Consider the following 24,056-nt stretch of genomic DNA (forward strand, 5'->3'; position numbering starts at 1 on the left):
ACTCTTTTTACTCCAGAACAGCCTTGCTTTGGAGAGAGTTTTACATGCAGACGGCAAAGAGAAAGCCGAGAGAGGAAGTCTGCGCCAGCCGGCCGACCTGCGCTGCCTTCGGAGCGCATCTGGAAGTGATTTCGGGAACAGCCTTTTGGGGCAGGAGGCTTGGATTCCCAGCCACTGAAGGAGGGCTGGGAGAAACTCGAGCCCTTCAAAGTCAACGCAAGCGGAGGTGGGTGTGGGCAGCCAAGGCACTCTCTTGGAAACAGTGTATTGGCCTCGGGACTCCTGGGCCCCTTGGGATTTCCAATGGGATCTTAGAAGCAGCAGAAGGGAAGTTTAGCAGCCCCTGCGAGACCAGCTGCAATTCCAACGCTCCGCCCTGCCCCGGTTCTGGACCAGGGAGCCCAAAGCCTCCCTCATCACCCGTCAGGTAAGTAGAGCACTCTTCCCGTTTCCACGGCTCTGGCTACAGCGCTTGTTTATGTTGTTGTGGACTCAAAGACTTACATCAGAGACGACAGACTGCCCTCTTCACAGACTTTGCCTCCGAAAGTCCCCTCCTTTGTAACGGTACCATCCTACCAGAAACTTTGCTCTCAAGACAAATCCAAAATATTCAGCGGACAAGCTTTTCACATCGTGGGTTGTTTTGCAGAGCAGAGTTTATCCCCACACCCTCCGACCCCTGCCCTAATAGTATGATGTTTGTTTGTTTGTTTGTTTGCATCGGACTTTAAGGATGGAGATCAGGAGTTACTTAGTACAAGAGATCAATGCTAACATTTAATGTGAGTCTGTTTCTGAGCCAAAATGATCTAGCTGAGTTATGATTCATGTTTTTGGAATCTGTCCTCAGAAACTCTTTTGGGGCCTCCATCCCCAGTAAGAGAGCTAGCTGGCAGCCGTAGGATTCTGTGGGTTTGTTGTGGAATGGGACTCACAGTGTTTGGTTTAACTTTCAAAACTGTCTCATGTTCCCTTTAGCGGTACATACGACATCTCTGATAAGTCCAGCAGACCCTCGTCGATAGCTTGTGATAGAAGTTAAGGCGGGGCAGTAAACACAGCTTAAAGAGAAAGACCATAGAATCCGTCTAAATGTTTGAATACGCTGCCGAGATCAGCCCTTCCGCGTTCAGCCCATGCAGCCCACTAGCCAGTGTGACGCTGGTGGGTTGGTCGTGCCTCTGCATTTTTCTCGAAATGTTTTGGCATTGCGCTTCGGTGCAATATCCTTTTTGTGTTACATAACGGAATCCTAGTCCTCCCTCTGATGCAGCCAACACCAGAGCTGCGCCCTACAGCAGTGAGCGCATGGGCAGTGTGCTGGGGAGGAGCTTTATAAGCTTGGTCTGGTCACATCACGTTGCATGTGCCTACATTTCCTCATCTGTAGAGTGGAAATAAAGTGATCTAATGTAACACGTGACCCACAGGGTCTGCAGGGAAGAAGGCTCAGGGTGCTCCATTTCCCTGGCAAAGCAGACAACGGCAGTGTGGGTGACAGGAGCCACCACACACCCTGTCCTGGGCAGGACTGGCTCCCCCTGTGATGTTCTGGTGGCTCCAGGTGTTCCTCGTCTCCCAGCACATCTTCCCCGCAGGGCCCTGCTGTCTTTGTTCCTCCGCTCAAACACTACCCCCAGCTCCTCTTTCCTCTGGGGGGGGGGAAGTCATGTTTTCATTTCTCAATCCCAAGGAACATCGTTTCTTTGGTTGCTTCTTTAAGGTCAGTTTTTCAAAGGCTGTTCAGAAGGACATTGTCCCATGAGGAAGGAGCTCCACAGACCCAACTGAAGAACCGAAAGGTAGAAAAACACTTTAAAATGTCACAGCCCTCTGCCTTCTTTCTTCCCCTCTTTGAAGCTGTCACTGGCAGTACCTTGCCTCGGGAATCCCTTATTCCATCATGGGCACTAGAAATTCCCAGCTCTACCTCTGGCCGTCTGGAGACAGGCCGACAGGCTTTTCTACACTGGAGGGTTGACTGTGATTACCACACGAAGAGTACGACTTGGAAGTCGTTCAGCCTAGAAAAGCTTATAGGGGTGAAAGCTGTGGGGCTTCCTTCCCGAACCCTCTGCCTGCATCCTTAGAATGGGACCACGGGCTCATTTCTGAAAAGCCTTCTTTCTTTCAGTGAGTAACTAGCAGAGTGACAAGAGCCTCTTACCCTTGCCTTCTCTTTCCTGTTGTTCATTCAAACTATTCCGTGACAGGATAGGCAGATCCAGAGGGGAGTCACACTCCTGTCCCTGGCCATCATGAAAGGAGACAGGCACAGCATGATTTTAGAAAATCAGTTGGGAGGCTGTGGGTAGCGATGGTGCATCCCAGCACTCGGGAGTCAGAGGCAGGCAGATCTCTGAGTTTGAGGCCAACCTGGTCTATAGAGTGAGTTCCAAGACAGCCAGAGCCACACAGGGAGACCCTGACTCAAAATACCAACAGAACAAAGAAAGAAAAGAAAACAGTGTGGAAAGTTCACAGATGGCATGGATCCTGGGAGGGCACCAGGCCAGGCAGCTGCTGCCTGAAGGAGGTGAGGAAGGGGCTTTGTGGGAAGATTGCTGCTTTAACGAAGCCTAAAGACAAGAAGCCGTAGAGTTGGCATGAAGAGGCTGATTGATGGGGACTGACGATGGGCTGTTCAGCTTGGCCAGAGGCATGACACTGGGGCTCAGTCACCTTTATCTTCGGGGGTACCCATGAGGGGTTTTAAGGAAGAATGGAATGACAAGAGCTAGGTGGGAGAGGTAGGCTCATTTTTAAAGCTGACAGATAACTGTATTTTTAAGCAGCGTGGTGTGGCATTTCAAGCGTAGAGTGATTCTCTGGCTACACTAGTATTTCTAGCACATCAGACACCTGTTGTTGCTTCCTTTTTTTTTTTTCTTTTCGAGACAAGGTCTCTCTATGTAGCCCTGGTTGTCCTGGAACTCACTCTGTAGACCAGGCTGGCCTCAAACTCACAGCGATCCCCCTGCCTCTGCCTCCCAAGTGCTGGTATTAAAGGCATACACCATCACGGCCAGCTTACCTGTCGCTCCTTTGTATTGGAAACATTGGAGATCATTAGCTGTTGGGAATGTTCAGCTCTGTGTTGTCAACTGTAGCTATCCCGTGTTGTCGGATGTTACGTGTTATTTCTCCCGTATAGCCGTACCCCCAGTGCCACAAGTCATTCAGTATGGTTCTAAAGCACGCTCACCGTCTTGTGTTCTCTGAAACAAATGAAAAAGCAGTGAAAATGGCACCAATTAAAAGAGTACAAAGAACAAAAGAAAGCAAGCCAAGCTACAGAACAGCAGATTGGAATTACGGGAATTAAGTATGGACCGCTTATTGGATAACATTATTAATGTTATTTTTCTTAGATGTGATCACAGCATTTTTATTCTGTAGGATGTCTTTGGTTTGTTTGCATTTTAGTATACCTTTGTTTTTGTGTATGTGAGTGTGTGCACACGTGTGTGGGTCCATGTTTGCACATGTAGAAGCCAAAGGAAGGTGTCAGGTGTCCTCTATTCTTCCTCTTGGTTCCCTTGAGACAGTACCTCTAAGTCCACCTGTCCTCTCTCTCTGCCCCATAACACTGGAGTGGTTGGCACACATGGTCATACATACCTGGCTTTTTACATAGGAGCAAGGGGTTTGAACTCAGAACTCCAGGCTTGTGTGGCCAGCACTCTTAACCACAGAACCATCTCCCCTGCCTACACCCTACCCTCATTTTTTTTTTTAAAGGAGGCACGCTGAGCCAAGCCTGGTGGTGCAGGCCTTTAATCCCAGCCCTTTGGAGGTAGAGGCAGGAGGATCTCACTGAGTTCAAGGCCAGCCTGGTCTACAAAGCGAGTTTCAGGAGAGCCAAGGCTACACAGAGAAACCCTGCCTCAAAAAGCAATCTGTTGAAAAGAGGCATGCTGACATACTCATGCCCAATGCCTGCAGCTTCAAAGTGTGCATGCTTGCGGTACAGCGGCCGAGCAAATGCAACGCCTCGCTAGCAAGCTGGTGGAACGCCCATGGGTGTTTTATTCTTTTAACGTGTGTAAACTTGAACGGTTTCAAGTGAAAGAAAATAGAATGAGGCTGTTGAGGCTTCACGTGTGTTTCACATTGACTGTACATAGTTATCAGGCAGCGAAAAAAGGCCCACGTGGTGGTTAACTTGGCAATTGATTGGGTAAGGGGAGGGGACCGGAAGGTTGGAGGGGAGGCACTGCAGAGCCCGTAAGGGGGTGAGATGAGGCAGGACGGGAGGGAGAACCTAAGTACCAGTTAGACGGTGCAATTCACCAGAACCAGTGATGGCTCCAGCGAGGGATGAGAGGAGGAAGGAGATGCCAGGGTACACCTGAAGGAGCCTCTGCAGGGCCCCGAGGTGCTGAGTTCATGAGGAACATGCAGGTGCTCTGGCTGTCCTGTAACAGGGCTGCATAGTCATCCAGGCCCACTGGTGTGTTTGAGAGATTTATATTGCTAGGTGCTGAATACAAGTCAAGGAGCAAAGGGACACAAGTCCCAGTTTCATGAGGCTTCTGATGTTTCATTAGGGGGAACAGACTGGGGAAGGGGACAGATGCAGGGGGCAGCCTCGTGGCTGGAGATGACCATTGAGGACATGAAGTAAGAGCTGCTGCGTCTGGGCGTTTTTACTAAGAGCTGGAGGGTGGAGAGGCGGCGAGTGTGTGAAGAACATTCCAGATTGCGGGGAAGGGGCTTGGTGTTGGGTGGGAGGGGACGGGTAGAAGGACCCTGACACTGGCGTCTGCCTGGCAAGGAGGCCAGGATGATCGTGTGATGTCTCACAGCAGCCACTGTCTGCATCCTCACTCTTCCCCAGGAGCCTAGAAGGCCCGGGAGGCTTCACAGAGCCGAGCACTGGGCACATCGTGACTCAGGCTCAGCACATCTGCTCGACTGTAGACCTGCTGGAGGGCGATAAGGCAGAACTTCTGTAAGACTGTACTACAGGGCAGTCAAAAGATGATGTCTGTCGACCAGGGTGGGGCCCTGGAGGGTGGTGATAATTCTGGATGCATTCTGAAAGCAGAACCAAAAGGTTATGTCGTCAGTCTCCACGTAGATACAGAGATGGAGGCTGAAGATACCATTGTGTGCTTTTGGTTGGAACAGTTATAAAAGTAAGGTTGTGGAGAACTGGTTTGGGGAAGACTGGGAAATGTGTGCTCTGGGGAAGTAGCAGGAGCTCCGATTGGAACCCGTGGATGCCTTGGAGCAAGGACATCAAGAGTCCCTCTGGGAGGTTTGAGCTGGGGGCAGAAATGTGAATGCAGCTGTCATGTAAATAGTATTTAAAACTGTGAAGGTTTAAACATGGAGGGGTTTCTTCAGGAGGAAGAGAAGAGAAGGAAAGAAATCATCGACTTGGGTGGTCTTCCATCTTCATGTTAAAGTTCAGGAGTGGGGAGCTAAATAGGTGGGGACTGAGCTGGGCGGTGGTGGTGCACGCATATTCTTGCAGAGTGTATTGGTGACTGTTCAGTTGCTGTGATAAAGCGTCATGGCCGAGGCAACCTGTGGAAGAAAGAGTTTGGGCTGATAGTTCAGAGAGCTTACGAGTCCATGAAGACAGGAACACAAGCAGAGAGCTCATATCTTGAACCATGAGCATGAAGCAGAGCACTCTTGTGGAATAGAATATTTAAGTAAAGCCGTGTTGCGTTTGTTTATGTAACTAAGATACATTGTATTTGTTTCACCTGGCCTGCCTAAAGCACCTGAAATGGTCTCAGAAAGAGCTGAACAGTGAGTAGCTAGACACACGACAATGTGCAGGGCTGGTGGACGGAGAGACACGGGGAGCCAGCCCGCCAACCAGGCAGAGACGGAGGAAGCAGGAAAGCAGGGTAGACAGTATGTGGATGAGGTAAACGAGCCTCACGGCAGCACACAGATTAATAAAAACGGGCCAATTTAAGTTAAAGAAAAAACTAGAAACAAGCATAAGCTAAGGCTGAGAATTCATAATTAACAATAAGCCACCTTGTAATGATTTGGGGGCTGACAGTCCAAAGAAAGCCTGCTCCAGAGCACACAGAACATCATAAGGCTCTAAAACCCCAAATCCTGTCCTCAGTAACATACTCTCCCTACAAGGCCATACCTCCTAAACCATGGAACAGCGTCATTAATCAGGAACCAAATGTATACGGGGAGCCCCTAATTCAAACCACCACATGTAACACATGTTAGTTCCATGTCAGGTGACTCAGAGTACCTGTGACAACAGCTGCCAGAGAACCCAAAGACCTCCATGGGTACTGCTCATGTGTGTGCCTAGAAATAAAAATAATAAAATGAAATGTTTAAATACATTCGCTACCACAGTCTTAGGCCTTGGATTTAGCCTTAGACTGCTGGACTCAGGCCTCTGCCTCCTCTACATGTTTTCTAATAGATTTATTTTGATATTGTGTGTATAGGTGTTTGCCTACATATATGTAAATATAGTTTATAAATGCAGTGCCAGTGGGGGCCAGCAGAGTGCACTGGATCACTGGACTGGAGTTCTGGATCTGCCAGGTGGGTGCTGGGAACTGACCCCTAGGGACTCACTCTGCAGGAGAACTAAGTGCCCCTAACCCCTGAGCATGACTGTGGTCGAGGACAGCTCTGGCGACTGGGTTCTCTCCTTTCATCTTTATGTCTGTTATTTTTTGTTGTTTTGGTTTTCTATGTCTATCATTTTTATTTGGAAATGAACAGCGAAGGAGCCTATTGACTGAGAGTGGCTGGCTGGTTGATGCGCTCCCTGTTAAGTAGTGTTGGTAATTCGGGAAGAGGGAATGTAAAAGAAGGGAAGGGGGAAGGAGACGGGCCTCTGGGGACAGGAGCAGCAGAAGAGAAGAGGGAAGCAGTGAGAGAAAAAAGGGGGAGAGACAGAACTGGGCAGAGAAGCAGAAAGGCACAGAGAGATGGGAGGCGGGCAGGGCCCTTTACAAAGGGAACATTGTGAATGTGCACAGGAGGTGTTCTTAGTGGCTGCAGCTGAGGCTGTGTCCTCTCAGGACCCCAAGGGCAGGCCAGTACAGATGCCTGAATACTGACAACATTGAGGCATTGTATGCCTAACCTTTTCCAATATCACTGGGTTTTTATTGATTGATTGATTGTGGTTTGGAGGCAGGATTTCTCTGTGTCGCCCTGGCTGTCCTGAGACACTCCTGGAGTATTATCATCTTAGACTCTGAAGCCCTCTGGAGCCATAAGCCAAATAAACTCTTCTTCCTCAAATTGCCTTGGCTGGGGTGTTTATCACAGCCACAGAACAGTAACTAACTAGTCCCTGCAGGCTGGCCTCGAACCCACGGAGATCCGCCTGCCTCTGCCTCCCAGTGCTGGCATTAAAGGCGTGTGCCACCACTGCCTGGCTGTTTTTTTAATGACTTTTTTTTACTCTTAATCCACAGGTCCTGGTTGTTATCCAGGTGGATACACATGGCTCTTCTACGCAAAAGTAAGAACTGAACTTGTGAAAAGAACCATGACGATGTTTCAGAGGAGTGTTCTGATGATGCCCTCTCTCTCTCTCTCTCTCTCTCTCTCTCTCTCTCTCTCTCATTTTCATAGACCATTTTCCCACAAGCAATTTTGGCATGGTCATTTGAGGATTCCTGCGTGATGTTGTTGAGTTTGGCTATAAATGGATTTACCATTGGTCATATAATCATGGATCATATAGACATATAATTTTTATATATGTAACACACACGTATTGATTTTTTTTTCTTTTTCTTTTTTTTCTTTTTTTTTTTGGTTTTTCGAGACAGGGTTTCTCTGTGGTTTTGGAGCCTGTCCTGGAACTAGCTCTTGTAGACCAGGCTGGCCTCGAACTCACAGAGATCCGCCTGCCTCTGCCTCCCGAGTGCTGGGATTAAAGGCGTGCGCCACCACTGCCCAGCCTTGATTTTTTTTTTCAAGACAGGGTTTCTACAGGTAGACCCAGCTATCCTGTAACTAGCTCTGTAGGCCGACCAGGCTGGGCTGAACCTCCCAGTGCTGGGATTAAAGGCGTGCACCACACCGCCTGGCCTGGATCATAACTTTTTAAAGATATTACCATCATTTCCTCACTCTAAATGAGTATTCTCGTTCACGCCTAAGTATTTGTAAGGCTCCATTCTTATTCTTAAAGAGCCACATCCAGTCTCTAGACCTTTCAAACTCCTATATTCTCCTGATTTTAGATAGAACATTATTGAGGAAAAGCACAGTGACCTAATGCTGTTACTATGACTCTAGAGTTGCCTGATTTAAATGAAAACGAAAGGCATCCAATTAGATGTGAACTTCATGTAAATGAGTGTATGTTTATTTGTACCGTATGTTCCAAATATCGCATGGGACATACTTAACCGAAACATTATTTTCTTCTGGCAACTTTTTGTCAGTGGTAACAGCCATGGGAGGGTCAGGCATGGGGTCACCGCTCTAAACACAGTGGTAGGTGAACAGTCACCAGATCTCCTCAGACCTGAGAACTTTTTACTTTTTCCTGGCCTGTGGCTAGCCACGGCTGAATCTCCCTCAAGAGGGGGAAGGGCAGCTGGAAGCTGCACCTCAGCCAGACTGAACCACCATGAGGGGCTCCATGTAGTTTGGGAAGGCGTCTAAGACTCTCTAGGTCATTCCTTCTACAAATATGAATACAAAAGCCTGAGGGTCAAAGGTAAACCAGCATAAAGCCAGTAATTACCTTTAGAGATAAATTTCCCATTTTTAATATTTTTATTTGTATCAGGGAAGCCCACAGAGGCTCGGGGAAGTTAAGTTTCACAGCTAGGAGGTGATCAAAATGAGTTTGAATCTGACTTCCTATCCCAGCTCCTGCTGTCCCCACAACAGAGTTATAGTGTAACTCAAGCTGACTTGGACTCCCTGTGATCCTCCTGCCTCTGCCTGGTGATTGCAGGTTCACACACCTGACTCTCCCAGCATGCCCTACACTTCACGCTTGTGTCTGTCCTTGGCAAAGTCCCATCTCCCCAGTTTTTGTCATCTGTGTTCATTCTGTCTTCCACATTACTTTAGAGGTTGTATTTAAACTCACTTTTGTTTAATAAAATAGGTATATTTTATAACAGAAAGTTTCTATCCTTTCTGTAAATGGGAATATATATATATATATACATACATATGTATATCCTGCCACAAAAGATGATTCATAAAATATATTCAATTAGAAGAATGTTCACTCTTAGCCGGGCGGTGGTGGCGCACGCCTTTAATCCCAGCACTTGGGAAGCAGAAGCAGCCGGATCTCTGTGAGTTCGAGGCCAGCCTGGTCTACAAAAGCTAGTTCCAGGACAGGCTTCAAAGCTACAGAGAAACCCTGTTTCGAAAAACAAAACAAAACAAAAAAAAAAAAAAAAAAAAAAAAGTTCAGTTTTGAGTACCCTGTGTTGCTTGCCTGCAACGTTGCAATCAGAGACTGGCTTTTTCACACATGGCCTGCTATTGCTTAACTCTGAACACAATTGCCCCGGTTATTTTACCAACAACCGGCAATGTGTGTTCTGCCCTGCCCCCTCCTATCCCTCCTGTTCCAGGGTAAGTACCAAAAGCTAACAGCGTCACTAATGTGGAACAGCTGGAGACCGAGAACTCGCAACACTGAGGTCCTGACCCAGAGCCAGGATCGTCTGCCCCTCGTCTTGGACCGGCATTTGAACCAATTGAAATGCAACTAGCTTCTACCGCTTTAAGCCTGTTCAGAATTAGCAGTAGCTCGTAAAAGGCATTCTAGAAATGAAGCTGTTCGTGTAGTGGATCAAATATTCATGTAAGGCAGCCTCTTGTGGTGACCGGGTTCGAGGCCTTTATCATGAGACTGCCTGGGCCTGGGTCTTCCTTGCTTGTTGAGTACTCCATTGCTGTGTGTGCCTAGCCCCAGACTGCCGCATCCTCTGTATGGCTGGCCCAGACTGCTGTGTCCCTTGTACGGCTGCCCCAGACTGCCACGCCCTCTGTATGGCTGCCCAAGATGCCCCTACCTCTGTATGGCTGCCCCAGACTGTTGCGTCCTCTGTAAGGCTTCCCAATCTGCCGTGCCCTCTGTACGGCTGCCCCAGATTGCCACGCCCTCTGTACGGCTGCCCCAGATTGCCACGCCCTCTGTACGGCTGCCCCAGATTGCCACGCCCTCTGTACGGCTGCCCCAGATTGCCACGCCCTCTGTACGGCTGCCCCAGATTGCCACGCCCTCTGTATGGCTGCCCCAGACTGTTGCATCCTCTGTATGGCTTCCCAAGCTGCCATTCTGTTTTTTTTTTTTTTTTCCATCTTTTTATTTTAGTGGTTTGAGGTTGACGGATCAGCCTTTGATGTGTTTTCTTCTTCATTTCAGTTAACCAAGTGCTGCTGTTCCTTCTGGCCCTGACCCTCTGCGGAATTCTGTACAAGAAGGTTCACAGGGGATCTGTACTCAAGCCTGAAGCCGGTGAGCAAGAGGGTGGTTTCAGTATCGCCCACCAGGTCCTGTCAGTGTTGGGGGGGGGGCAGATAACAGTGTGGTTAACTCCTAAGGGCTTGTTTGTAAACTAGCTTCCGTATGGCTGCAGTTCTGTTACACTCCGGAATGACCAGTGCTGCTTAAACTGTAGTCTGTGTAAATGTCACGTGGAGGACTTGTTAGAACACACCTGTGATCTCAGCTTCCAGAGGTTGAGGTAGGAGGGTTGTGAATTTGAGGCTAGCCTGGGCTACCTAGTGAGTTCGGCGCCAATCTGAGTTACAAACTGAGACCTGTCTTGAACAAACAAACAAAAGAAAAGCTCATGACTAGATCCCACCTGAGGCTGAGCCTCACAGAAAGTTTCTTAAAAGCTCCAAGCTGGTGCTCGTGCCCTGGGTTCTTGGACCCACCTTGAGGGACGGCTCTGTACCCTGTCCCTTTAGATCCTCTCCCACATTTTGAGAATTGTCCCTTCCCTTCTCTTCCTGCTGATTCATTCTCATTTGTCCAGAAATGGCTTCCAATAACTCAATTTAAAAATGATTCTTCAAACCGGGCGGTGGTGGCACGCGCCTTTAATCCCAGCACTCGGGAGGCAGAGGCAGGCGGATCTCTGTGAGTTCGAGGCCAGCCTGGTCTACAAGAGCTAGTTCCAGGACAGGAACCAAAAAGCTACGGAGAAACCCTGTCTCAAAAAATCCAAAAAAAAGGGGCTGGAGAGATGGCTCAGAGGGTAAGAGCACTGGCTGCTCTTCCAGAGGTCCCGAGTTCAATTCCCAGCAACCACATGGTGGCTCACAACCATCTGTAATGAGACCTGGTGCCTTCCTTGCCAGCAGTACATTGGATGCTTAATAAATAAATAAATAAATAAATAAATAAATAAATAAATAAATAAATAAAAAGACTCTTCAGAGGACTGGAAAGAGGCTCAGTGGAGGAGAAAACTACTACGGACTGGTCCCCAGCACCTACGGTTAGCAGCTCACAAGCTTCTGTGCCAGGGGATATGATGCCCTCTTCTGGCACCCATGGGCACACACACACGCAGACACACACACATGCACAGATACATACAGACACACAGAAACACATATATAGAAACACAGACACATACATACAGACAGACACACAGAGAAATACACAGCGACATACACACACATGCACAGACGCACACATTCAGACACACACACACATGCACGCACACACCTGGTGTTGAGGAAATCACAAAGAGTTTGGATTGCCGAAGAACTGCCACGGTAAAGCAGCACAGTCAGGCCTTCATGTCAACTACATCACCTGACTTGGCTGCACGGTGACAGCTTACCCCTAAGTGAACAGTCTGTAAGCAAGTCTGCTTTTCTTGTGCTCTTTAAAACTGGATGCAGTAGTCTAGCCACTTGGGAAGTAGGGCGAACGTCATCCTTGTACAGAAGTTTGAGGCTGCCATGGGCTGTGTGAGATGCTGCCTCTAAAACATCATTTTGTTTATAAAAAATAATTCATGGCTACTTAGAGAATTTGAAAATAATGTAAGAAACACTAAGAAAATTGAAGTCACTTATAATTTCATAGGTGACACAGATAAATTTGTAGATGTGTGTGTCATGTGTGTAGATTGGGCTCAAAGACCAGAAAGAATTTTATTATTTATTTATTGACAGGGTTTCACTATGTAGCCCTAGCTATCCTGAACTCTCTATATAGCCCAAGCTGTCCTCAAACCCACAGAGGTCCACCTACCTCTGCTTCCATGTGTACCAAGACACCCAGCTAAGAATTTTATATTTTTTTCCCTTCAAAGTATATTATGAGATTCTCTCAGGACATATTTCACGAAAACAACTTTTTTTTCTAGTAGCAGAAACAGAAGTGGATAGAAGGAAAACATATGACAAGATGAAGCCATGTAATGTCCATTAAGTTATATAAAATATACCTAGTAATTTGCTCGGTCAGTGTTTATTGAATTAAATATCAGCTAGAACCGCCTTGGGCCTAGGAGAGAGGTTTTGTGAAACTGCAAAGCAGAATGGAGCTTCACAGAACTCAGGCGTACACAGACTGACTAATCTTCATTCACTGCGCAGGTCGCGCTGCAGCACCAAGATATGATGTGGTATTGGTGTTTCGCCTCTTTTGGTGCTGAAGAACGATCATTTCTTCATCATGAGGGCCGGTCAGGCGCCTTCGTTACTCCTTCCTCTTGCTGCTGGCATTTCAGTCTTGACTGAGGAGTAAAGAGCAACAGAGAGGCCACAGCAGTAGAGGCCAGACAAGTCCTGACTCGGGAGAGTTGGTTCTGACTGCTGGGCCCATGAGGCTCTGCCATTCTTTATGTGTGTATGAGGCTCTTCTGAAAAAGAGCTCCCAAGTAATAGGACTTAGAAGATTGCCCTGTCTTCACTTAAAACTCTGATGGGTAGATTCCATAGCGTTCCAGATCAAAATCCTTCATTCCTATGGTTCTGCCGTCTTCGGATATTCTCAAGCAAAGAGGGCTCTCCACCACGTCATACCACCATGCCAGGGGAGGAAGGAGGGTGCAAAGGAGGCAGAAGCATCACTCTTGGGTGCACATTACTTAGAACAACATCCCATTTGTCCGACTAGATCGCATTTTGCAGCAAGGGAATGATAAAGTTAGTTTTGGTGTTTGGTCATGTGCCAGCTGAGATTTTCACACTCGTGTCCAGGAAACGGAGGAGAGCCTGCCTGGTTTACACTGCCGACTAGGAGTCAGAGTCTTTCCTGTGACGATCCTTGTGCTCTGAGTCACTGATTTTGATGGTTTTCTTAGGTGATGATTCTGAATCTCCCGAGGACATGGAAGAGGAGATTCCAGTGGTGATCTGTGCGGCCCCAGGGAGGATGGGCGCAACCATGGCTGCCATCAACAGCATCTACAGCAACACCGATGCCAACATTGTGTTCTATGTCGTCGGACTACGAAACACGCTGCCTCGAATAAGGTAATTTGTATTATGTTTTTGGAATGTTTTATTTTCTTTCAATGTTCTTTTTTCTCTTTAGATGGGCCCTTACCACCTTCACCTTCTCTCCTTCCTCCTCCCCCCTTTTCTTCTTCTAGATTGATAGCTATTATAGAATTATTGAGAGAAAGTCCTGGGCTTATTTGTGACTTGACTAATGCATTTCTAGATGAGGAAACGCCCGCAGGGCTTCATTATTAAATAGGACAACAGCTGCTTCTGCAGATGTGAACCCTCTGGTGGACTAAAGAACCCCAGTCCTGGAGCAGCTTACTGGAAAATCTTTCAAGTATTTGTTCTTGGCCAGGCTGAGGAAGGCCTGCGAGCCCCCACTGAGGAGGTGGAGCTGGGAGGATCACTGGGGGCTACAGGGGAAGGCAGAGGGAAGACTAGCCAATCTCAGTGCCTAACTGAGGACCTGGATCATCCCAGCAGAGGCGGGAGAACAAGTGCTTTTTCCATTTTCCCTCTCTTCCTAACCTAGGAAAATATTTGCACAGCCCTCACTAGCTAGTTTTGGGGAAGAGGCCAGAGATTTACTCCATGACTCACACAGATTAAACACAAACCCTACCACTGAATCACACTTGATCTGTAATGGCTGACTACAAACTTACAGCGATATAACTTTATAGGTCATGCTATAACTTTGAACTTATTCTTCCAATATCCTGCCATACTAAAAAGATGAACCAGAGAGTAAGAAGAAATTAACAAAAAATCAAACTTTAAATGCATTTTAGAAATGCAGGATAACTGTGTAATCTTGGTCCTCAAGCCCAGGAATTAAAAGAAAAACTGACAGACTTGTCTGTATAACCCAAGAACTTCTGAATAATGAAGAACTGTGAATGGGATTAGCTATAAAATCGATTAGTAAAAAGTATGGCTTATAGTGAAGAATTGTTGCAAAAAAATTTAAGTTTAAGCCTAGTGGGAAAATAAGCATAAACTCTGAACAGACACCAAGGCCCAGAATTCCATCCCAGGTCCTTAAACAACACAGTCACCAAGAGCCAACACTGTCCTCCTAGTGCTCGAGAGGCTGAGGAACGAGGGTTGGAAATTAGAGACCAGACTGGACTGCGCACTGAGACATTCTCCAAGCTAAACAAACCAGCCAGCCCAAAAGGAACAGATCACACAACTCACAGATGCAAAGGTCAACAAAGTGGGCCGTCTCCCAGCTCCTGGCTGTTGGGCCTTCCTCCTCCCCCATGTTTACATATTTTAAAACCAGTTCTCGTAGAAGTAGGACACAAGAGTAGAGCATAGGGGCCCACTGCACATCTCAGGAAAATCACCGCAAGCAAATATACTTCCCTGACAACTGCCACGTTCCCACCGACAGTGGGAAGAGTTCTGCCGCTGAGCTCCCGACGCCCAGGCCTCTTCTGCCAATTTGTGATCAACAGCAAATGTTGCCATCTGTGGCTTGAGTCATTGCCAAGTCTGTTTTGAGATTATTTCTGCTATTATATTCTCGTAGTGAATCCGATGAGAGAGACGCCCTGTAAGGCTGAGTGATGGGGAGAGTGGGTGGAGGGAAGGAAGAGGGTGAGCAGAGGCGGGAACAAGAAGACAGACGGACAGCTACACGTGTTGGCGCGGCATGTGCTGCCTGTCTCTCAGCGGTAACATGTGGCTGTGGGTCTGGCGGGTACAGGGGCTGCTTGATAAGGGACGTCTTGTTCCTCCAGCTTCCCCAGGCGGATTTCTGATGTGGGGATGTACTTGGCTATTACTGTCTTGTAAATTTCCTTGGCAGAGTTATGAGATGGGGGTGGGAAAGGGGGCGACTGGAAGGTAGACCAGATGGAGAAGCAATCGGAAGGATTTAGCATGAAAGCCGTTTGCAGACACTGTTTTAACTTCCGAAGGCCACAGCAGACTAGCCCCCGGGTTGGCATGCAAATTAAATAGAGGAAAGATTGAACATGTGTACTAGAGGTTTTTGGTCATCTCTCTAGAAAATGGATCGAACATTCTAAACTGAGAGACATAAACTTCAAAATTGTGGAGTTCAACCCTATAGTCCTCAAGGGGAAGATTAGACCAGACTCATCGAGGCCTGAGCTGCTCCAGCCTGTGAGTAAGAGCCATGTACACGGTGGGGGCAGTCCTGAGTTCACGTATACTAGAGCCCCAGCCCTCTGTCTAAGGGTCTGCAGAGAGAAACCAGGACCAAAAAGCAAGTCGGGAGGAAAGGCTTTGTTCAGTTCACATTTCCACAGCACTGGTCACGGAAGGAACTCGAGCAGGGCAGGAACCTGGAGGCAGGGGCTGATGCAGAGGCCATGGAGGGGTGCTGCTTACTGGCTTGCTCCCCATGGCTTGCTCAACCTGCTTTCTTACAGAACCCAGGACCACCAGCCCAGGGATGGCACCCCCCACAATGGGCTGGCCCTCCCCATTTATCACTAAGAAATGCCCTATAGCTGCATCTCGTGGAGGCATTTCCCGCAACTGCGGCTCCTTCCTCCCTGACGACTCTAGCTTGTGTCTTGTTGACCAAACCTGCCAGCGCACCATCTGGTGCGCACATAAGATGTTTCAGACTCACGAGTGCTAGAGCCCCACAAAGCTTTGCTTATTTATAACTTACCAGCCACCTACTCCGGGGAGGATTTAAGATGGTTTATATAAGCATGATAAAAGAAACCAGTGGCAAGAATGTAGGCTACATTTGTGTGTGTGTGAAGAAGACTGGGGGTGGGGGTGGGCCAGGGAGCGAGGCCGGCAAAAGTGTTCCCAAGCATTTCCTCGCTGTATCCTCTGTACCTAATCATCAGTTAGCTCTTACTCTTCCAAAGGCCAAAGAAAGCCAGCCGTGTGACAGCTATGAGCCTCAGTTGATGGCCACGTTATATTTTAGGACGTGCTTTTCCTAGCTGTGGGGGTTAATTTTTCTTCCAATAGTGCCCACAAAGACTCCCCCTCCTTCACGAAGAGCAGTGTGTGTGTGTGTGTTATATGCTTGCATGCCCAGTGGACCCCAGCAAGCCTTTCTTCAGCCTCCTCCTGGTTCCTCACCTCTCTCCTAGCCCCAGCTTGCCTTCCCCAGCACTGGGGATTCAGACCAGTGTGCTACAGTCATTTTTGCATGTGGGTACTGGGTACCAAGTGCATATCAAGCCCAGGTCCTCATGCTTCCAGTCCAAAGCAGGTTCTGAGGGCAATCTGCAGAAACTGGCCACCTCCTGTATGCAGTTCATGTAAATCCATCCTTTCCAATCAAATTCTAAGGCTTGTCTGTGATATGATCTATTGTCAGCTGGTTACGAAAACAGAACGTCACTAAGGAAAACCCTACGAACTCATGTTTCTGTTTTCTGGATCAGAGGCTAAAAGGCTTAGTTTGGTGTGTGTATGTGTGCGTGTGCATAAGGGGGCAGAAGGAGGGGGGGGAGGGAGAAGAAGAGAAGTGGGTGGGGGGAGAGAATATCTTAAGGCTAATTAGTTGAGAGTTATCTAATTGACAAGGTAGAGAAAGCAGGAAGTCTGGATCCTAAAAGATTGATTAGGGAGCATTGGAGACTCCCACTGCAGCTGTCCCTGAAGGGGAAGTGGTCACTGCTTAAGAGAGTGGGGCCTGGATCTAGGAGAGCTTCTCTGGGCCAGCATGGCCTTATCCTCAGAACCCAGAGGATCAGGTGCTAAAAGCCTGGGTGAGACATCACTTCAGCCTGTGTATTCCAGTCCACACTTGGGCTAACCAGAGCTGACTTGTAGGTGCCACATGCCTCGGCCCACCTGTTTCCCTTGTTTTTAACAGCTGAACTTCGTTCGATTTTATCTCCCTCTGCTCATCCATCAGCACGAGAAAGTCATCTATTTGGACGATGACGTCATCGTACAAGGTACACCCACTCTCTGCCGAGAACTCTTGGGAGGGCACAGCTCTATATAGCATGACATACTTTTTCATTTCCCACGTAGCTAACTGACTTCAAACACTTTGTAACACGAATACAGCATGGCTGTAAAACTGGGACTATTTGATACTCCCTGCATAATCGAGTGGCTTGCTGAGGGCCCTGCTCTGATTGCCGAGTCTACAGTGATTACCTTGGTAGTCTCTTCTGTGCATTCCTGAAATACACAGGAACACAGTGTCTCCGAGGCACCTGGCCGTGGCTGCGTGTGCACATTATGCTTGTTCTCGTCCACATGTCAGATCAGCGTTAAGAAACTGCCAGCCACTGACCTGGCCAGCACCCGCCTGGACGTTTCACATGGCTTCCTCAAAGGGCATGAGCTGTCCTCAGAACACTGCCATGCATGGGGAAAGAGGGACCTGTACTCTTTGTTCTATTGAAGCCAGGAGTTAGGCTGAGGTTCCGTCTTGCCCCGAGGTACTTGCTGTTTTGATTTAGGATCCTTCCAAATGCAGGTGACATCCAGGAACTGTACGACACCACCCTGGCTCTGGGCCACGCAGCAGCCTTCTCGGACGACTGTGACTTGCCCTCCGCTCAAGACAACAATCGGCTTGTGGGGCTGCAGGTGGGCATGCTCCCTTAGACATCCTCCCTCTCCTTCTCCTCGGCCGCGGCCCTCTGTTCCTCCTCCAAACTCAAGATCGTCACACTCTCCCCATCCAAAGCCAGCGGGAACTTCAGAGGATGGGGTGAGGGCTCCCTTCTTTCCCTGTAACCACTAAGTCTCACTTTCCTAACCTGAAACATGGCATGGACACTATTGTGTTGTGTGAGCTGCGGGGCATGCTGCCAAGTGTCAATGAGAGCTGCTGTATCGCTATCACCACAGGCTGTTCCTGGGCTCCCAGTACCCACACAGAGGCTCACGACTATATGTAGCTCCAGTGCCCCTTCTGGCTCCCTTGGGCACCAGGAACACACATGGTGCCTACATGTCTCTGCCTCTGCCTCCCGAGTGCTGGGATTAAAGGTGTGCACCACCACCACCCGGCTGATAAAATAATTTTTAAAAAGGGAACAATGAGTAGCCCTTGTGGGCAGGAATGGGAAGGCCACACTGAGTACTGGGAATGGCTGGGGTCAGGAGGGATCTTGAAGCTGGAACAAACAGGATTGATTTGGATGAGGAGGGGCTAAGTCTGGTCTAATCACTCTGGGCTTCTGCCTCAATACCAAGAAGGACAGAAACACTATCCCCTGAGGCAGGCATGTGGCATGGAGCCAGCTTAACAGGACTTGGTACATGCTGCTGTTGGAGCTGCTTAAGCATCAAGAAGGCAACACCAGGGGCAGGGGCATGGGCAGGCGGATCTCTGAGAGCCAGGCCAGCCTGGTCTACAAGGTGAGTTCTGGGACAGCCAGGACTATTAGCAGAGAAATCCTGTCTCGAAAAACAAACAAAAACAAAACAAAACAAAACAAAAATACAACCCCAACTAGGCGGATGTGGCAGTTGGAAGGCTGGAGAGATGGAATTTAGAGCCCTCAAACAGGCCGAGCTGCCAATGGCGGCAGAAAAGAAAGCAACAGGTGCTGGAGAGAGGCGGGAACTCCGTATTCAGAGGTCAGAAATGAGGCAAAAACAGAAAAGGGGAGCCGTGAAAAACACTCGCCCTGGAAGCCTGTCTTTCTCGTGTACTCATGCACGGTGGCGTGCACACATGCGCACACACACTTTAAAAACACGCTGGGCATGGTGGCACGTGCCTGTAATCCCAGCACTGGAGAGGCAGAGGTAGGCGGGTCTCTATTATAGTTTTGAAGCCAGTCTGGGCTACATGTTCAGTCCTGGGACAGCCAGAGCTACAGAGTGAGATCCTGCCTCAAACAACAAAACACACCAAAAGAAACCGGTAGGGGCACAGAAGGAAGCCCAGGGACACTGAATGGCAGCTTTGGGAGCATAACCGTTTCCTAGAAACAGAAGGCTCCACCCTGCTCTTTTGCAGAACACGTACATGGGCTATCTGGACTACCGGAAGAAGGCCATCAGGGACCTTGGCATCAGCCCCAGCACCTGCTCTTTCAATCCGGGCGTGATTGTCGCCAACATGACGGAATGGAAACACCAGCGTATCACCAAGCAGCTGGAAAAGTGGATGCAGAAGAATGTGGAGTATGTGGGGGAGGGGGGAGAAGGGAGGAGGGCGTTTCTCCACCACTGCTGTTCCCAGCTGGAAACAGAGAGAGAGAGAGAGAGAGAGAGAGAGAGAGAGAGAGAGAGAGAGAGAGAGAGAGAGCGCGAGCTGAGGGCAGATTTTCATAGAACCTGTTGACCAAGAAAAAAAGGGGCACAGGTGAAAATGTTCCCCGAAGGAGTCTGAAGAACGGAGATGCAGTGAAATAAGGGATTCATTCATTCCCTCTATTTCCCGAGTAGGTTGCTTAGCAATGTGTCTTCAGTCTTTTCCACCGAGGAAACTTCATTCATTTTGAGCTTCTTTTATAGGTCTCCTTTTTGAGGGGGACAGGGTCTCACTCGGTAGCCCTGGCCTGCTGGCCTGCAACTTGCTATGAAACCAGGCCGGCTTCTTATCTCTGATATGCTGGGATCACCACCACACCTGGCCACAGACCTACTTTTAAGGTTAATTTCATAGAACCTCAATTTTAAAAAAATACTATATTTGATACTTTTAAAGAAAGGGTTTCTCTGTGAAGCCATGGCTGTACTGGAACTTGCTCTGTAGACCAGGCTGGCCTCAAGCTCCCAAAGATCTACCTGCCTCTGCCTCGTGAGTGCGGGGATTAAAGGGAAATGCCGCTATGCCTGGCTCAATTTCTTTCTCCATTTTTTTTTAAACAAAGATTGATTTATTTATTTATTTTGGTATGGTGGCCTGCCTCCCTCCTTAGTGAACATCTGTGCACCACAAGCTTATCTGGTCTCCCTGGAGGCCAGAAAAGGGTGTTGGATCCCTTGAGTCACAGATGGATGAGAGTCACCTTTTATCTTGAACTCGGGTCTTCTATAAGTGTGCCAGCGCTCCTAACTGTTGAGCCATCTCTCCAGCCCCTTTATCTGTATCTTACTTAATACCATCCTAACACCGAACCTGTGAGAAGTTAGAAATGATACAGGATCAGATTTTTTTTTTTTTTTTTTTTTTTTTTTGGTTTTTCGAGACAGGGTTTCTCTGTGGTTTTTGGAGCCTGTCCTGGAACTAGCTCTTGTAGACCAGGCTGGTCTCGAACTCACAGCGATCCGCCTGCCTCTGCCTCCCGAGTGCTGGGATTAAAGGCGTGCACCACCACTGCCCGGCGCCCGGCTCAGGATCAGAATTTGATCTTCTGTGCCTGTCATAAAATCCTTGAGAGTGACAAGATAGTAACAAGAATTAACCCTGTGAATCTGGGTGACATGCGTGTGTGGGTGATGAGATAGTGAGACCTTAGGTGGCACACGTGGAAGGGTGTGACTCTGGATCGTGTCCATGGGAGACTGTGACTCTACATGATGTGTATGGGAGGCCCCTGGTTATCTGTATTTTAAAGTTTGATAATTTTAAAAATTTAAAAAAAAAACAACAAAATCCACATTGGAAGGTGGGTGTGGTAGTGCACACCTTCACCCCAGCACGTGCCAGTGAAGGCGCAGGCTTGATTCAAGGTTGTCCTCAGCTATATAGGGACTTCAAGGCCAATCTGCTCTCCATGAGACTGTTTCTAACAACAAAGATCCCAAGCTAAAAATGAAAAGTTAGGGAAAAGTGAAAGAGGAAAACCTTACGTCTTGTTCTGAAGGGCCGCATTAGCATTTACTCGGTGTTTTCTCTTTCTACCTCACGTCTTAGAGAAAACCTCTACAGCAGCTCCCTGGGAGGAGGAGTGGCTACCTCCCCGATGCTGATTGTGTTTCACGGCAAGTATTCCACCATCAACCCTCTGTGGCACATACGGCACCTGGGTAAGTACCGCCAGGAAGCAAGGGAAGTGTATATTGTACCTACTGACCACCACCAGGCTACCTATAGCCTAGGGCTTCAAACCCTTGGGGTGACCTTGGCCACCCCACCTCCTTAACTCTCAGGCTCAGAATCTGCAAATACAGCTGCTATCTTTAGCTGCAAGATGGTACACTCTAGGATTCATGGAAAGCTTATGCACCTGGGCTGGAGAGGTGGCTCAGCAGTTAAGAGCACTGACTGCTCTTTAAGAGGACCCAGGTTCGATTCCCAGTACCTACATGGCAGCTTAAAACTGTAATTCTAGTTCCAAGGGATCCGACATCTTCACACAGATATACAGGCAATGAACATGAAATTAAAAAAAAAAAAAAAAAAAAAAAAAAAAAAAGCTGGGTGGTGGTGGTGCACGCCTTTAATCCCAGCACTCAGGAGACAGAGGCAGGTGGATTTTTGTGAGTCCGAAGCCAGCCTGGTCTACAGAGTGAGTTCCAGGACAGGCTCCAAGAAACCCCGTCTTGAAAAACCAAAGAAAGAAAAGAAACGCTTATGGACTGATGCTTAGCATAGAATTTCCACTCTGCAATGTTCTACTGTGGACAGAGCCTACTGGTGTGTGATGTGTACAATGGCCTCAAACAGTTGGCACCTCAATGCTATTAAGTCAGATCACCATTTCTATATACAAAGTCCCACCAAAGCGAGGTAAGTAATTCTAAGAGCAGCTGTGTGAAGCTTGGCTGGGGTATGGCTCAGTGGATAAAAGCACTTGACATGCCAGGTGGTGGTGGCACACACCTGTAATCCCAGCCAGCACTGGGGAGGCACAGACAGGAGGATCTCAGTGAGTTCAAGGCTAACCTGGTCTGCAAAGTGAGTTTCAGGACAGCCAGTGCTACAGAGAGAACTCCTGTCTCAAAAAACCAAAACAAACACACACTTGCATGTAAGCATGAGAAAGTTTGGATCCCAGGGACCCTTGTAAAAGCAACACAAAGCCAGCAACCCCAGGACTCGGGGCAGAGACAGGGTTCTTGGGGCAAGCTGGCTAGCTAGTTCAGCCATATTGGCAGGCTCTAGGTTGAAGTGAGAGATCTTTGTTTCAATACTGCAAAGAAACTGAGTAAGAAACCTGTGTCAACTTTGGCCTTCCAGACATGCACACAGGCACGGCCACATGCATGCATACATAACACAGACACTTGTGTGAATAAGGAAAGGGGGAAAGCACTTGATGATCCTGGAGCAGAGGCACAATCACACCTGTCGAAGTGCCAACTACTGACATGCAAGGTGGTCATGATCTTTCCGAGGAAGGGAATCAGGCAAGGTCTGTAAGGTCGGTTAGCTCCCTTGTGCTAATGACAAAAGCAGACTCTGCTGTTGCTGGAGGGCAGAACAGCATCCGGCCGCTCACTTGTCTACTCAAAGGAGTTTCAGTTACCGACAGAAACTTAACAGCAGAGGATACATATCCCCCACCCCCACCCCAGGGACTCTCTGTAGCCCTGGCCATCCTGGAACTCGCTCTGTAGCCCAGGCTGGCCTCAAACTCAGAGATCCACCTGCTTCTGCCTCCCGAGTACTGGGATTAGAAGGTGAGCACCACCACCGCCTGGCGAGGATATGCTCAAAGTACGGTAGACTATTCCGAGGAATGGCAGTGTTAAGCAATCGTTAACCCTTTGATTAATTTATCAGCTGTGTGGGCCATAGTACCAGCCGGGTGAGGTTAGCAGAGGTGTGACTAATGAGGGACTTTTACCGTGAGCCTGTACCCAATGTTCCATATAAACTGTACTCACTAACAAGCCTGTCTTCTTCCGCACACTGAAGGCTGGAATCCTGATGCAAGATATTCAGAGCACTTCCTGCAGGAAGCTAAACTACTCCACTGGAATGGAAGACATAAGCCCTGGGACTTCCCGAGTGTTCACAATGACTTATGGGAAAGCTGGTTTGTTCCTGACCCTGCAGGGATCTTCAAACTCAATCACAACAGATGACACTGCGCCTTGGGATCCTGCTAATGCTGTTTCTTATGAGCAGCAGCACCTCTGATATACATGACCTGCAACGTAAGGAAAAGCTGCTGAGTACAACTGAACCACGTATCACACAGGTGGACCTAACTCCTTGAAGTTCAAGTGATAATTACGACTGGTTAGTTACCACCTCCCTCCACCCCTTTCTGGTGATTTGAGATAGGGTCTCACTGTGTACCAGGCTGGTCTTGACTTGATGACAATTACATCAGAAAAATTTAAAAGTCTCTAATTTTTTAGTTAGGTATTTTTGTACCTGTTCTTGTTTGTTTTGGTTTTAAGATGGGGTCTCTCTCTATATATATAGCCCTGACTGGCTTAGAACCTACTTATCAACCAGGCTGGCCTCAAACTCAAAAGATCTGTATGTTCTGCCTCCTTTGTACTGGAATTAAAGGCACATGCCACCATGCCTGGCTAAAGGTTTTTCAATTTTTTAAAAGGTTGCCAGTTTTGTCTTGTATAAAAACTAAAAACTAAAAGTTAGAGATATTGCCAGGTGGTGGTGTATGCCTTTGATCCCAGCAGGCAGAGGCAGGAGAATCACTGTTGAGTTAGAGACCAGCATAGTCTACAGAGTGAATTCTAGGACAGCTAGGGCTACACAGAGAAACCTTGTCTTGAAAAACACAACCAAAAAAAAAAAAAAAATATCTGCACAAATAAAATTTCCAAGTTTTTATGATTTTTCTCAT

General features: G+C 48.1%; 1 protein-coding gene across 2 annotated transcripts; it reads left to right on the forward strand.

The window, feature by feature from the left end:
* Positions 1–198: 198 nt before the first annotated feature.
* Positions 199–24,053, forward strand: Glt8d2 (glycosyltransferase 8 domain containing 2). 2 transcript variants are annotated; one of them, XM_057757543.1, is made up of 11 exons: positions 1,119–1,167; positions 1,727–1,805; positions 7,434–7,480; positions 10,370–10,462; positions 13,278–13,449; positions 15,441–15,558; positions 17,246–17,330; positions 17,864–17,976; positions 19,361–19,527; positions 21,206–21,318; positions 23,153–24,053. In XM_057757543.1, exons 3-11 carry the CDS (start codon positions 7,462–7,464, stop codon positions 23,320–23,322), a joined length of 1,050 nt encoding a protein of 349 aa, XP_057613526.1. In that variant the 5' UTR covers positions 1,119–1,167; positions 1,727–1,805; positions 7,434–7,461; the 3' UTR covers positions 23,323–24,053. The 2 variants fall into 2 exon arrangements, with proteins under 2 accessions (XP_057613525.1, XP_057613526.1); XM_057757542.1 differs by lacking the exons at positions 1,119–1,167; positions 1,727–1,805 and adding an exon at positions 199–427.
* Positions 24,054–24,056: the final 3 nt, after the last annotated feature.

The sequence above is a fragment of the Chionomys nivalis genome, chromosome 25, assembly GCF_950005125.1.
Source record: "Chionomys nivalis chromosome 25, mChiNiv1.1, whole genome shotgun sequence".
In the NCBI taxonomy this organism is placed as follows: Eukaryota; Metazoa; Chordata; class Mammalia; order Rodentia; family Cricetidae; genus Chionomys; species Chionomys nivalis.